We start from the raw sequence: 14,569 nt of genomic DNA on the forward strand, positions 1-14,569 counted from the left end.
ATTATCAGAGTCTATATGTTCCAAATAAAAATTGGAACTTCATGTGTATAAATGTACAAATTATTAGACAATGGGACCAACAACTGACACTTTTAAATTGATGACTAGACTAAGAGATTAATAATAGGAAAAAAACTGCAAGATACTTGGCGATAAGTTTGTTTCAGGACAAGGTAAGGGGGGTGAGGGGTGGGAAGAATCAGCTCTCTCTTTGTGAGCATACCAGAAATCCTTTATCAACCGAAGGTAAAATAAGATATAAAAATACAGGGTCAAACAATTAATTTAAGTATCTTAAAAACCAAATGACTAATAAAATTGGAAGCTAAGAAAAGTAAGTTCGTAGTAAGTAGGGTGAAACACAGGGGGCTGCAACATATTGCCATTGTTGTTTGACTTGTCTATCAAAGAAAAAAGAAATGGATCAAAAGAAAATAAAAGTGAGAATGGAAATGTATCAGAAGCAAATAGGAATGAGCGAGGAACATATTCTTTAATAATAAAAAAAAAAAGTGACATGTGAGGCAGATGTTCCTACAATTTTATGTTCAAAGCACAGCAGTCTGTGAAAGCAAAATATTTATGACATTGAAAAAAGAAAATCAATGAGTGAAAAGTGTGTATAGGTGAATTGTGGTGAAAGACTGGATATTGGAACTTCTGTTAGGCTGCCCAGTATTAGTTAACTTGGTAGTAAAGGAGCAAGTTTGCAAGGGCAGATAACTGTTTGGCTACGTAAAATAGAGTGGGAGTATGGAAAAGCTAGTCCAAGATAGGATGAAAAAGATAACAGCAACTTAAAAAATGAATTGATAAGTTACCATGAACCCCATTCCAATCTAGTGAATCCAGTGGTTGACAATATCTTGTGACATTCGCCTATAAGGCTCAAACAATAATTGCTAAATAAAATTACAAAATGTTGACAAGACTGTATCTAAGCTGTCACTCTCTTTTGAAACAAGGGTGTTTAAACCAAGAAACACGCAGGAAAGCAGGGACAACTCGCACACTAGAGGAGGATGGGAAGTATCATTGAAGGAGTGAGCATAAACCGTGTGGAATATGTGTGGTACAAGTAATGATAGTAAAAAAAAAAAAAAAAAAAAAACGAAGAAGAGGAAGAGGAAAAGTCTTGATCTGGAAACAAGGAAATAAAAATTTGCCACGTGAAGAGACAATATGATACTGTGCTGATGAGTGTGTACAAGTGGTGATATACAATATACATAGATAAAGGAACTCTGCATTGGGCCCAGAAGACCACGCAATGCTCTTCGAGAGATGTCCTCTACTATAAATCTATGGAGAGTTAGGGGGTCAGTATACAACTCTCCAGGCTGTTATCAACTTCCAGAAGTTGAAGACACTACTTCTCACTTGAGTATCTCCTCAGCTAGAACTACAAGCAGAGTGTACCCTATTCCAGTCTGTCCACCGAGCAGAATTTCCCGGCTCTACAAGGAATTGAACCTGATCGCTTTCTATGGCACGCCTGTGGCATACTGACTGCGTGGCTGTGGCAAGAGTCATAATATACACTTGTGAACAATTGAGTTATAACTATTCTGTTTATTGGGGAGAGAGTATGTATATAGCCACTGTGAATGAAACAGTTTTGTGTATCATAACTGGAATGTATTCAGACCTCGTACTTGTTGTGTGAGAGCGCAGTGTCTTAGACACTTGTAGTGTTTGTCTTAGCATGTACTAACCGGTGTGCCTTACTTTCTAGTATTTTTAATTGTATATCATTACTGGTGCCTCTGGCACTTTTGTGTTGCATTAGCAATAGCTTGCAATAGCAAACATTGAGTCAACCATGGTTTTTGGATTAGAAGTAGAGGTCAGCTGGGTTGACATTGGGAATAGAGTGATGGGAAGTGGACAATAAGCAGTTATATCGAAGGGTGCATTATTTGATTTGTTAAGGTTAATTACAAAATGTGAATTGGAGAATTTTTCACGTTGAGCAGAAGTAACTTTACAGGACCAGGTGTCAAATTACACATGATCAGTGTGAATCCCTATAGTCAGCATGAACACTGGCACACAGAATAATTTATAGGTAGCCTTGCTGTATATAAAAAATCAGATTTGTGCTGAACTGTCATGAACAAACTGTCACTTCTCTGGAATAAATAGACTCTGATTTGTTAATTACATCTGTGTAAATGAAAAATATAGGAAAACATAGATTGCTGCTTACTGTAAAGGAGACATGTTACATTGTAGACAGGCACAATTAAAAAGGCACTTACACAAAGCTTTCGGCCACAGCCTTCATCAGCAAAAGAGATACAGAGAAACACACACATTCATACACACAGGCAAGCACATGTCACACACATATGACTGCCAACTCCAGCAGCTTGCCCCTAGCTGCTGGACTTGGCAGTTTTTTTTCTCTGTGTGTGTGCAGGGAAAGATAGATCACTATTTACCATAAAGAAAACAAAGTTGCACCAGGCACAACACACAAGCAATCATTACGTATCCTGTTTCAGACCTCACGCCCTCCTTTTTTAACTTAGCGCGTGCCTTTCGGCTTCCTCTCATTGTGTCTAGGCTGTCTTGTCTAGACACAACAATTTTTGGCGACAAGTCAACGGAAAGGGTCTTGTTCTTTCAAATTGCTTACATTTACTTGTGTCATGGCTTCGCCAGATGTACTGTCCGAATTTTATCACTTGCAGAATCAGCAGACGCAGGCGTTATTGGATGCCCTTGGACGGCTCGTCCAGGGTCAACGTGAACTGCACAACGATGCGGCAGCCGCCGCTCTACTACTACCGCAGCCACAACTCGCAGTTGCACCGCCTTTTAGGCCGTTTGACCCAGCTAAGGAAACATGGACGGAGTGGTCACGCCAGTTTGGATTTCATCTCGCCGCCTACAGAATTCAAGGTAACGAGCGGCAGCCTCATTTATTGGCATGTGTAGGGGTGCAAACGTACCGTGTGATAGTGAAATTATTTCCCCAATGCGACGTAGCAACTCTGTCCTACGAAGAACTTTTGTCTGCTTTAGATGCCTATTTCAAGGAAACAGTTAATGTAGTTGCAAAAAGGTATACGTTCTTTCGTACAAAACGTATGGCCGGTCAAACTAATAGGGAGTGGGTTGCAACATTGCAAGGCCTTACAAGGGATTGTGCTTTTGAGTGTGAATGTGGACTCCCTTATTCAGATACAATGGTCCGTGATGCAATTGCACAGAACGTTTCTGATGTTCGTATATGGGAACAGATTTTGAAACTAGTTAATCCCTCCCTTCAGCAAGTGATAGACATATTAGATAGACAAGACACACTTGACTTTGCTCAGGAATCATTTGCAACTTCGCCAGCCATGTGTAACATTAACCAGCCCGCCAGGCGCGCTGCACGGCCCGGTAAACTGCCCTCGCGCACGTCCACGCAGCTGCCGTTACGCTCTAAACCAGGTGTGCCGCGACAGCATACAACTGCAGTAAAATCATGCCCGTGGTGTGCTACTAGACATTCGCGTGAAAATTGCCCGTCACGCCAAGCTATTTGCTTTTTCTGTAATAAGAAAGGACATGTTCAAAGTGTTTGCCAGAAAAAGCTCAGATCAGACAATCACAACCATTCCAGGCCTTTTGCTTCGCGCCGGAATCGAACCAAGGACACTCAGCCTCGTGGACCTTCGCCCATGGACATTCATGTAGTGAATTCCACCCCGTCCAGTGCCACTTTCTCAAACAGTGACAGTGTTCGTCCCACACAAAGTGTGCGTCGACGTCGCCAGAAATCACGTCAATTAGCAAGTGATGCTGTACCTGTATCAGTTCAAATTGCACGAGACAGTTGCTCTTGTCGTCAGCAGGACAGTAAACTTTTTGTAGATTTGGATTTTAATGGAATGGTCATACCATTCCAGCTCGATACCGGAGCTGCAGTTTCGTTGCTCAATCACGACACGTACAAACAACTGGGCAAACCTCCGTTGCATGCCGCAAATGTTATGTTAAATAGTTATTCAAGTCAGAATATCCCCTGTGTTAGGACAGTGCAGCCTTCTTGCAACATACAAGGGACAAACAAAACTTGTCTCATTTTATGTTCTTCGTTGTTCTACTGCAGTGAACTTGTTTGGTTTCGATTTATTTCAGTTGTTTAACATGTCTATAGTAAATCAGGTCCTATCAGTGAATCAGACTGTGCCTTCAGACTGTGTTTCTCGTCTGTGTGAAGAATTTGCAGACATTTTTGCGCCAGGCTTAGGTTGCGCTAAAAACTATGAAGCACATTTGGAACTGAAAGTCAACGGGCAACCGAAATTTTTCAGAGCGTGCAATGTTCCTCATGCATTGCGTGATGAGGTTGCAAGAACATTACACGATTTAGAATCACAAGGTGTAATTGAACGTGTGCAGGCTTCTCTCTGGGCCTCACCATTAGTAATTTTGCCCAAACCTTCCGGAAAACTGAGACTTTGTGTGGACTTCAAGGCCACTGTGAATCCACAACTAGTGTTTGCAACTTTTCCATTACCCTGCCTGGAAGATCTTTTTGACAAACTGTGCCCGGGTAAATATTTTTCAAAGTTGGACGTCACAGATGCATACTTCCAAATACCAGTGGACGAAGAATCCCAGTGCGTCTTGGTGGTTAACACGCATCTTGGTTTGTACCGATTCAAAAGACTGCCATTCGGGTGTGCATCCGCCCCTGCATTGTTTCAGCAATATTTACAAACTGTTTGTGCATCATTCCCTACTGCTGCGAACTATCTGGACGATATTGTGATCTCCGGAAAGACAGCAGACGACCATTTAGCACACCTACGAACATTATTTCAGGTATTGCGACAAAATGGTCTTCGCTTGCGGAAGGACAAATGTGTGTTTTTTGCTCGTGACTTACCATACCTGGGACATGTCATCAATGCCCAAGGCATACATCCGAGTCCAGAGCACCTCCGTGCCATACAAGACTTGCCTTCGCCGCAGAATTTGAAGCAGCTACAGAGTGTGTTGGGTAAAATTAACTATTATCATCGCTTTCTGCGCAATGCCTCTTCCATTTCAGCTACGATTCATAGCTTACGCCGTAAGGGTGTTCCGTTCGTCTGGACGACGGAATGCGAACGCGCCTTTCGCCAGTTGAAATCGGCGTTGCATACTAATACTTGCCTTACGCCATTCAATCCCCAGAAACCCCTTTTGTTGATGGTAGATGCATCGGATTTCGGGATCGGTGCTGTGCTTGCGCACAAAGATGGGTCGCATGATCGCCCTATTGCCTTTGCATCCAAATTGCTCTCGTCTGCGCAAAGAAATTATTCACAGATAGAGAAAGAAGCTTTGGCTCTCGTGTTTGGTGTTCCTAAGTTCCATGATTTCTTGTATGGTCGTCACTTTACCATCATCACAGACCACAAACCTTTGATGTCGCTTTTTCATCCGAACAAGCCTGTACCTCCGCGTACAGCACAGAAATTCATTCGCTGGTCTATTTTCCTCTCGCAGTACCGCTACGATATCTTGTATCGGTCCACTGCTAAGCACGGAAACGCCGATGCGTTGTCCCGTTTGCCTGTTGCTGAGGATAGAGCATTTGATTCTTCTGAACTTGCTTGCATGTTCATTGATTCGGAAACCGATGACGTGGTCGACTCGTTTCCGATTGATTTTCGTCGTGTAGCTACAGCCACAGCTGCTGACCCGGTCCTTGCTACCGTTTTGCATTTTGTTGCTACGCAATGGCCTTTGTCAAAGTCTCGGATCGAGGATCCGTTGGTTTGCTGATTTTTTGCTCACAAGGAGAGACTTTTTGTTCGACGCGGTGTTTTGTTGTTGCGTTCTGATAATGATCAGTCCAGAATCGTGGTCCCACGTTCGTTACAGTCCTCTGTTTTACGGCTTCTTCACCAAGGACATTGGGGTATAGTGCAAACGAAACAACTTCCTCGTCAGCACTGTACTTGGTTCGGAATCGATGCTGCGATTACGAATATGTGTTCTTCTTGCATGGCGTGTGCCGAAGAACAATCCGCACTGCCGCGGAAAGTCTTTGCATGGCCAAAAGCCACTTCCCCTTGGCAACGCTTGCACATCGATTTTGCTGGTCCATTCTGGTATGCTCGGTGGTTTGTTCTGGTAGATGCCTTCAGTAATTTTCCTTTTGTTGTCCGGATGTCTTCCACGACATCAACTGCCACCATCCAAGCGTTGTCTGCATCTTTTGCATTGAAGGTCTTCCGCAGACTATTGTTTCCGACAATGGCCCACAATTCATGTCCGCAGAATTTCAGTCATTCTGCCAGGCCAATGGTATTCAACATCTGACATCCGCGCCGTTTTCGCCTCAGTCAAACGGTGCCGCTGAACGATTGGTCCGGACTTTCAAGTCACAGATGTTGAAGTTGAAAGAGTCGTATTCTCGGGAGGACGCGTTGTTGCTCTTTTTGTCTTTGTATCGCTCTCAGCCCCGAGATAGTCGCTCGCCAGCTGAGTTGCTCCACAGTCGTCCTCATCGAAACTTGATGTCTTTGCGGCACCCGCCGCATCAGGTTCCTGTGCAGCGGCAGACTTCTGCTTTTGCTCCAGGCGACGTTGTATTTTATCGCAACTATCGAGGTTCACGGCGTTGGCTCGCAGTGCACATTCTTCGCTGCCTCGGCCGCGTGATGTATTTGGTTTTGGGGGCCTCTGGTGAGGTGCGTCGGCATCTCAATCAGCTGCGCCTCTGTCGTCGCACGGGTTCTGCCGCTCCCCGTCTGCTTTCAGCGACGGTGCCATCCGGTCAGCGCCCTGGGGACCCATCTACTGGCTCGCCTCATCCCCAGGTGTTACCAACGATGCCTTCCATTTTGCCCCATGGCGACGCGCCGCTGCCGCCTCCGCCGCCGCCGCCTGTCCAGCTGGTGCCGCCCGCAGTGGACGCTTCGCTGCAGCCACCAAGCGCCTCCCTGGGTCACACGCCGCCGATCGCTTCCCGTGACCAGCTGTCCTCCGCCATGGAACTCTTGCCCGCTCCGGACCACATGGCGTCTTCGCGCGTCGGGTACCCCGACGCAATGGAGGTTGACCCTTCGGCCCCTCCTGTCTCTTTACGGGCACATACACCGCATGTTGACGTGCACCCTGGACTAGGTTTTCAGGTGTTTCCTAGCTCCCCTTGGACCGAATGGCCGCGTGCGGGTGGCACAGCCTCGCCTGTTGTTAGGCTCCCCACCTCATCGCATACGTCAACATGGGGTTCTCCCCACGGCGGGCGGAAGCCTTATAACACGACCATTCGCCGATTTGCAGGGGAGGAATGTGGTGTCACCGCCAGACACCACACTTGCTAGGTGGTAGCTTTAAATTGGCCAGGGTCCATTAGTACATGTCGGACCCGCGTGTCGCCACTGTGTGATTGCAGACCAAGCGCCACCACAAGGCAGGTCTCGAGATACGGACTAGCACTCACCCCAGTTGTACGGACGACTTTGCTAGCGACTACATGGATGAAGCATTGCTCATTAGCCGAGCCGATAGTTAGAATAGCCTTCAGCTAAGTCAATGGCTACGACCTAGCAAGGCGCCATTAGTAACATTGCATGTATATAAAGAGTCTCACTTGTATCACCACAATCTCCAGATGTACCAAAAGGATGGATTAAAGTTAAGTATTCCAGAAGCTATGTACTTTTCTTTATAGCATTCATTACGTATCCTGTTTCAGATCTCACGCCCTCCTTTTTTAACTTAGAGCATGCCTTTCGGCTTCCTCTCATTGTGTCTAGGCTGTCTTGTCTAGACACAACATGAAGCATGCAGGAAGGTCGTCTGTCTGATGATTTGCGGTACATATTGCCAATGTGGCAGGGAGCAAAATAAGGAGTGATCAAAAAACTTCCATTTTAAGGCTGCATAGTTCAGATCAGATCAGTATGCCACACACACACACACACACACACACACACACACACACACACACACACACACATATCCATCCACACATATACCCTGCTTGTGTCTGTATATGTGCGGATGGATATATGTGTGTGTGTGTGCGAGTGTATACCTGTCCTTTTTCCCCCCTAAGGTAAGTCTTTCCACTCCCAGGATTGGAATGACTCCCTACCCTCTCCCTTAAAACCCACATCCTTTCGTCTTTCCCTCTCCTTCCCTCTTTGCTGATGAAGCAACTGTGGGTTGCGAAAGCTTGAATTTTGTGTGTGTGTTTGTTTGTGTGTCTATCAACATACCAATGCTTTCATTTGGTAAGTTACATCATCTTTGTTTTTAGATATATTTATCCCATTTGGAATGTTTCCCTGTATTATATTATATATCAGTGCTTTCCTCTCCCACAACTATCCTGCAGACCTTGTCCACAAACAGATCTCCCAAGCAATACATTCCTCCCCACCCAACAACAATGGTACTACCCCCAGACCACACAGAAGCATCCCCCTTGTCACCCAATATTATCCTGGCCTCGAATACATCAACTAATTACTCCGCCAGGGATATGACTTTCTCAAGTCAAGCCCTGAAATGAGATCATCCCTTGACAATATTCTCCCCACACCACCCAGAGTTGCCTTTTGCCAACCCCCTAACCTCCGTATCATCCTTGTCAAACCCTACAATATTCCCAGACCACCTTCTCTACCCAGCGGTTCCTACCCCTGTAACCGACCCCGATGCAAAACCTGAATCCACTTTCCCTTCTTCCCCTTTTTTCCCCTCTCTCCTCCCTGATGAAGGAACGAAGTTCCGAAAGCTAGGATACGTCAATTTTCTGTTCTGTTTTGTGTATGTATCGGCTGTACTGAGCTGAGGTAAGTACTGGCCAGGCCCTCTATCTCTTTGTTAGTATTTGTTTCATATATATAAACACACACACACACACACACACACACACACACACACACACACACACACACACACACACACACACAAACACACACACACAGACAGACAGGGTGATGCGTATTAACATTTAAAAACCTCCAAAGCACTGTAGATGACCCTGAGACAAGTAATTTAATACAAGACACATGGGATCACAAATGTTGGATACGATACAAATGTTGGGAAATGTGTCAAAAGTGAATGATAAATGTCACCAGATGATGTACCTTGTCATGCTTGCAGTGGTAGAGCCTCTCGGTCTGTCACACTTGATCATCCCAACCCAAGTCAAGTATTCATATCATTGTGGCTACGGACACACATGTGCGACTTTAGTGATGGCGTTCAGGATTTGAGTCTTGCATATGGCAGGCAGTATTTTTTCATTGTGTTTAACAATTATGTATTTATATTGAAGTTTATTATTTTATTTACCGATCTTGCAGTTTCCTTGATTTCTTGCAAAGTACAGTACAAATCAAAACCTACCGTATTGCATAAAAAGTAGATGAGTATAAACTTCAGAATAGCATCATTGCCATTAAATGACCTATGTTTTCTTTACTAACTAATGTCTGTAAACAAAAAGAGGACAGAAGCAAAAAACACAAAATCAGAACTGCTTTTGCTTGATTACAGCAGGGACAATAATTTTGTAACATCTACATTTACAACAGATCATATTTACAAAATGTTTTCGAAATTTGCTCTGTTTGCTCAAATGAAAGTATTGCACTGCTCAATCATTCCTTTACACTCAACCCCGACTGCTGCACATGCTGTGGGGTATGTCATCTGGTTATGTCATATATTCAGTGTTTCTCGCCAATTTTTGGGGTATTTTGAAATTTACAAAAAGGCAAATGCAGAAAATTATCACATTTGGCTGCACATTACCTGCGTCACAGAAAAATAATGTATACGAATCTTCTCAGATTTTCCACTGAATAACTTTGTGCAAGCCTCACAATATTTCACCAACACAACTGTTCGTCATCTTCAGGTAGTGGTGGGTCCTGTCATCACTGCTGCAAGATGTGACTGGTGATATTTGCACAGCAGAATTGAAATTTGTCAGGCTAGAAGCAGGAGTACGAAGGCACTCCCAGTTGGATGGAAATGCCATTCATAGTAGCCTTCTGCTTATGTGTTGTGGGCAATGACTGCACTTCTGGACACTCGTGTGGTTAAACGCTGAATTAACTCTCTGCAAGGTGCTGCATCAGGTCATACATCGGAGGATCTGGTTTCTACTGTTTTAATTTCATGGCAGTCAGTGCTGGATTCTGGGCAGTGCTTAGTCAAAATTCCATATTCCTGTTGGTAAGATTGCCCACCGTATGGATACATGCCTCATTCTTAAAAACACAATCCTAGAGTGATGATCCTGAGAATAAAATTTCAGTCCTCTTGGGAAACATGTGGTGCCCTGTATTCAGGCAGTGCTCTGCTACCACTAATTTACTGGGTGGCATTTTTGTCAGCGCTGTTGAACACAGTGTTCTTGCACAATGTGAGGTGTCTGCCCTATATAAGATTTCCCATAATGGCATCAGATCTTATATATGATCTGTGTTTTCTAAGGTCAAGATTGTCTTTAACTGAACACAAACAATTCCTTAGTTTTGCTGGTAGACAAAAAACGCACTTGATTCTGTTTCTCTTAGTGATTCTTTCTATTTTTGAAAACATGCCGCTGAAATATGGTAGGAAAGCCATTTGCAGTGCTTGTCTAAGTAACTTCATTTACATCCCTACACTGAACTTGCTTTGCTCAGAACACATTGCAAATCTGTTTACAAGAATAAACATTTAGCTGGAACACTGTTCTTAGGTGTTACAGTTCACCAGGCAGACTGTCGGTATCTGAGATCACGTGTGCTCTATGTGCCAGGGAGTGTAAGACACTACCACATTGTGGAGGGTGATGGCAACTTTTGGACCGCAAATATAACTCTGCGTGTATCAGTTTGCAGTAGAGACTAAGCCGCAGGGTTCTGTCAGCTTTTCTTCTAACCGTGACATCCAGGAATGGTAAGCTGCTATCTTTTTGTACTTCCACAGTGAACTGAATATTTAGATGGACCGAGTGCAAATGCTGCAGGAACATAGGTAGTGTCTGTATTATGTGGGCCACACCACAAATGTCTCTTCAGCATTCTGCCAGAAGGAGGAATGTTGGATATTTACTAAGGGAAATAGAGGATCTCCCATGGGAACACTGTCCACTTGATTAAAGTAGTTGGTGTTACATAAGAAATAGGATGAGGTATGCACATTTTTAAACAGCACCACAATTTCTTTCTCAAACTTGCTGCTAATAACCTCTAATGAGGGCTGCAGGGCACTTTTGTAAGTAATGATATAACATTTGAGCTAACTAAAAGATCTGAAAGTTCTAGTTTAAGCATCTTCAGGTATTCTATGAAATCCTCTGAATTCTAAATATGATGGTCATAGTCATCCACATGATAAATTTCAAAGCTGTCATGTGGAAATTGCCAGTTCCATCTTGCAGCAGTGATGGTGGAAATCACCATCACCTGAAGATGCCAAAACGTTGTGTCACTGAAATATTGAGGGAGGGACTTGCATAATGTTATCTGGTGGGGAACCCAAAGTGTTTTTGCAACAGATCTATCAGGCAAGCCTGAAAAGTCACATATACTCCAAGCAGTAAGTACCTGTTGTAAAATGGTCACATTAGTGAGCTTGGCAATTAATTAACAGTTTATCAATAAATTTGGCTTCATTTTGCAAGAAATTGTGCTGTGTTCCACTACTCCCTCTTCAACAAAACTAATGTCAGTTTCTGCTCCACCTCTTCAGCCCGAGATCCTATGTATACTCTTGAGCATTTGTGTAAGATACCTGTTTATTTATAAAAATAAAAGTAACTTCTATCATGACTTTCCCATTTTTGTCCAGTGGGTTTGTTATCCTGCTGTTGCCTACTGCAGACTACAAGATTACTGTTGAAGATTTCTGCAAAGTTTTTCTTCCTTTTTAGTGTACCAACATTTCACTATGTGGTGTTGGCCTGGTACTGTTTAACAGGTGTTTTAACTGTTGTTTCAGAGATGCAATACAAAGCAAATGCAGTGAGGATGACTTGCTTGCCATGATTGGGGCAGCAGTGAGAAGAAAGAAGAAACAACATGCAGGTAAGATACATTACAGCAAATGTAACTCTATAGATAGAAAGAAAATTTCTGCTTAACAGGTCATAGCAAACATAAGAGCAAAATAGAACGAAAAACAACAGTGATAGAACCTGAGTTTTTTGTGTAAAATTGGATTTAATTTTTTATTTAGTATTCATTCTGATTAATGCCCATTGGTCAACAGTACATTTCAGCCCTAGAATTTGGTTCTGCAAGGTCCACCAGATAATCATATATGGCTGTTGTAACTCCTTTATTGGACTTCAGAAGTTTTCCAGCAACAAATCTTTTTTTTTTCTTTCTTTCTTTTTTTTTTCTTTTTTAAAAAATAGCTAAAATGCAGAAAACATCATAAAGGAAACACTCACAGAAAAGCATCAGTGTCCTTGAAACAATGGAAACTCCAGTAGGAATATCAACAATGTTGGAAAAGACAGATTACTACTTACTGATGAAGGCTGTGGCTGAAAGCTTTGTGTAAGTGTCTTTTAATTCTGCCCATCTGCAGCCTAAGGTATCTTCTTTATGGTAAGTAACAGTCTGTCTTTTCCTTCATTATTCATTAGTGTTCTTTGTTTTTATTGCTGTTTAGCAAGCATCGTGTGGTATATAAGGGATGTGAATAGCGTCAGATGTTGAATCATCACTCTGGAGGATATGAAGGTGCTGCATATTGGTGTGAGACAGCATTATCTGATGAGAGTTTGAAAGAAACCTCATTGTGGATGTCCATTTGGTCGCCTGGTTAAACCTTGCAACATCTGTATTTTTGGAGTATTTGGATCTGACAGTGGCCTGATGTTGGAAAGTAAGGGCATACTCATCATCAATCTTCCAGTTGACTACATCAGACCGCTACAAGGGAGCATCACTGTGTAGTGTACTGAGTACATTGTAATCTGTTCATGTCTGTGACTGCCATCTGAGAACAAGTACAATAAACTCTCGTGCAGCTACACTTTTGGCTAGCTAGATTGACGCTTGACAAGTTTCAATTTGCATGCACCTGGAGCCAAGCATTTGCTAGTGTTTTTTGGCAATCTACTGCTAATCAGTGCGCTGGTGCGTGTCAAAAGTCCAAGTATCATCAATTCGTGCATGTGTTGGTTGAAGCTCTAGTGTGTTTCTTATTCGTATGCCACAGCCATCTATTGGAACTCCTTGGAAGTACAGTACATACAGTATTGTTCTATGCAGCGCAACGTAGCCCTGTCGAAACCGACAATTAGAGTGCGCCGCCTAACACTTTCCACTTGTTGTCGGTACATCAAAGCTGAGTGTTTAACAGTGAACGTACAACACCCTGTTGTGTTGCCACGTGGGCTTGGGTAGAACAGAGGAAATGGCATAGATGTATCGAATGCTTTCATTTGATGGCTGCCACAGCCTGGTTTCAAAAATCAAAAGTTTGTCTAGTGCATCTCGAGTGTTGTCAAGTTTTGCATCTGTGTGTTTCTGATTTGAGGTTTTGTGCTCCCACTATGTGCCTTAAAGTGTCCAGAGATAAAAGGGGCCAAAAACCATAAAGGACTCAGTCGAGTGTCTGTAAAAAGAACACTGAACGTGACTACGGGCACAAAACATAAAACGAATGTGATCTTGTTGGAAAAAGAGCTTCACACTTTGCAGAGAATTGATGCTGGTGAGCGACCCACAAAAGCTGCTGCAGAGTAGGAGTACAATTACTGATCGGAAGACAAATTGATCAGGAATTGAAAAATTTTGTTCCATCCAAGCATTGGGCAGCGCAGTGAAATCTTGAAAAACAATGAGAAAAGGTGCACATCCTCAGTTAGAAGAGGCATTATTTTTGTGGCACGAATAAATAAGAGCCAAAGATGTGTCAGTTTCACGTCCTCTACTTTGTCAAAATGAGCTGATGAGCTGATTGAAGGAAAGAAGCAAGAATTCCTCGGAAGTAATGGCCGGCAGGATTGTTTCAAGAAGCGGCATGGCATTCATGAAATTGCCATCAGTGCCAAATCATTATCTGGGGATGAAGCTGCTACGCTGATTTTAAGAAGAAACTGCACACAATCATTGACAAAGGAGGTTATACTGGCAATCAACTTTACAAATGTGATGAGACTGAGTTGAATTACAAAATGCTGCCAACAAAAACCCTTGCCTCTAAAGAAGAAGAAATGGCTTCCGGATACAAAAAAATCAAAGAAAGATTTACTGTCCTCACTTGCAGTAATGCCACTGGCAATCATAAACTGTGTCTTACTTTAATTAGCAAATCCAAAACACCAAGAGCATTTAGACACCAACCAACCAGCTTTGCCACTGAGGTACACGAATCAGTCTTAAGGCATGTATGAACAGTGCCATCTTCAGAGAGTGGTTCCAGGCAGAGTTTGTTCCAGCTGTAGTAAATTACATGGAAGGAAATGGACTTCCTTGAAAAGCGCTACTTCTTGTGGACAGTGCTCCTTATCAAGCAGGTGATCTGCAAGATGGGGATATCAAAGTTGTATTTCTCCCACAAAATGTCACATCTCTATGTCAACCGATGGACCAAGGTATTCTTG

General features: G+C 43.2%; 1 protein-coding gene across 1 annotated transcript in view; it reads left to right on the top strand.

The window, feature by feature from the left end:
* LOC124554984 (molybdenum cofactor biosynthesis protein 1-like) overlaps nt 1-14,569 on the top strand; it is a 78,900-nt gene that overhangs the window by 41,332 nt on the left and 22,999 nt on the right. The window contains exon 5 of the mRNA XM_047128722.1: nt 11,950-12,035. Coding sequence (XP_046984678.1) covers nt 11,950-12,035 — 86 coding nt within the window. The remainder of the gene's footprint in view (nt 1-11,949; nt 12,036-14,569) is intronic.

The sequence above is a fragment of the Schistocerca americana genome, chromosome X, assembly GCF_021461395.2.
Source record: "Schistocerca americana isolate TAMUIC-IGC-003095 chromosome X, iqSchAmer2.1, whole genome shotgun sequence".
In the NCBI taxonomy this organism is placed as follows: domain Eukaryota; kingdom Metazoa; phylum Arthropoda; class Insecta; order Orthoptera; family Acrididae; genus Schistocerca; species Schistocerca americana.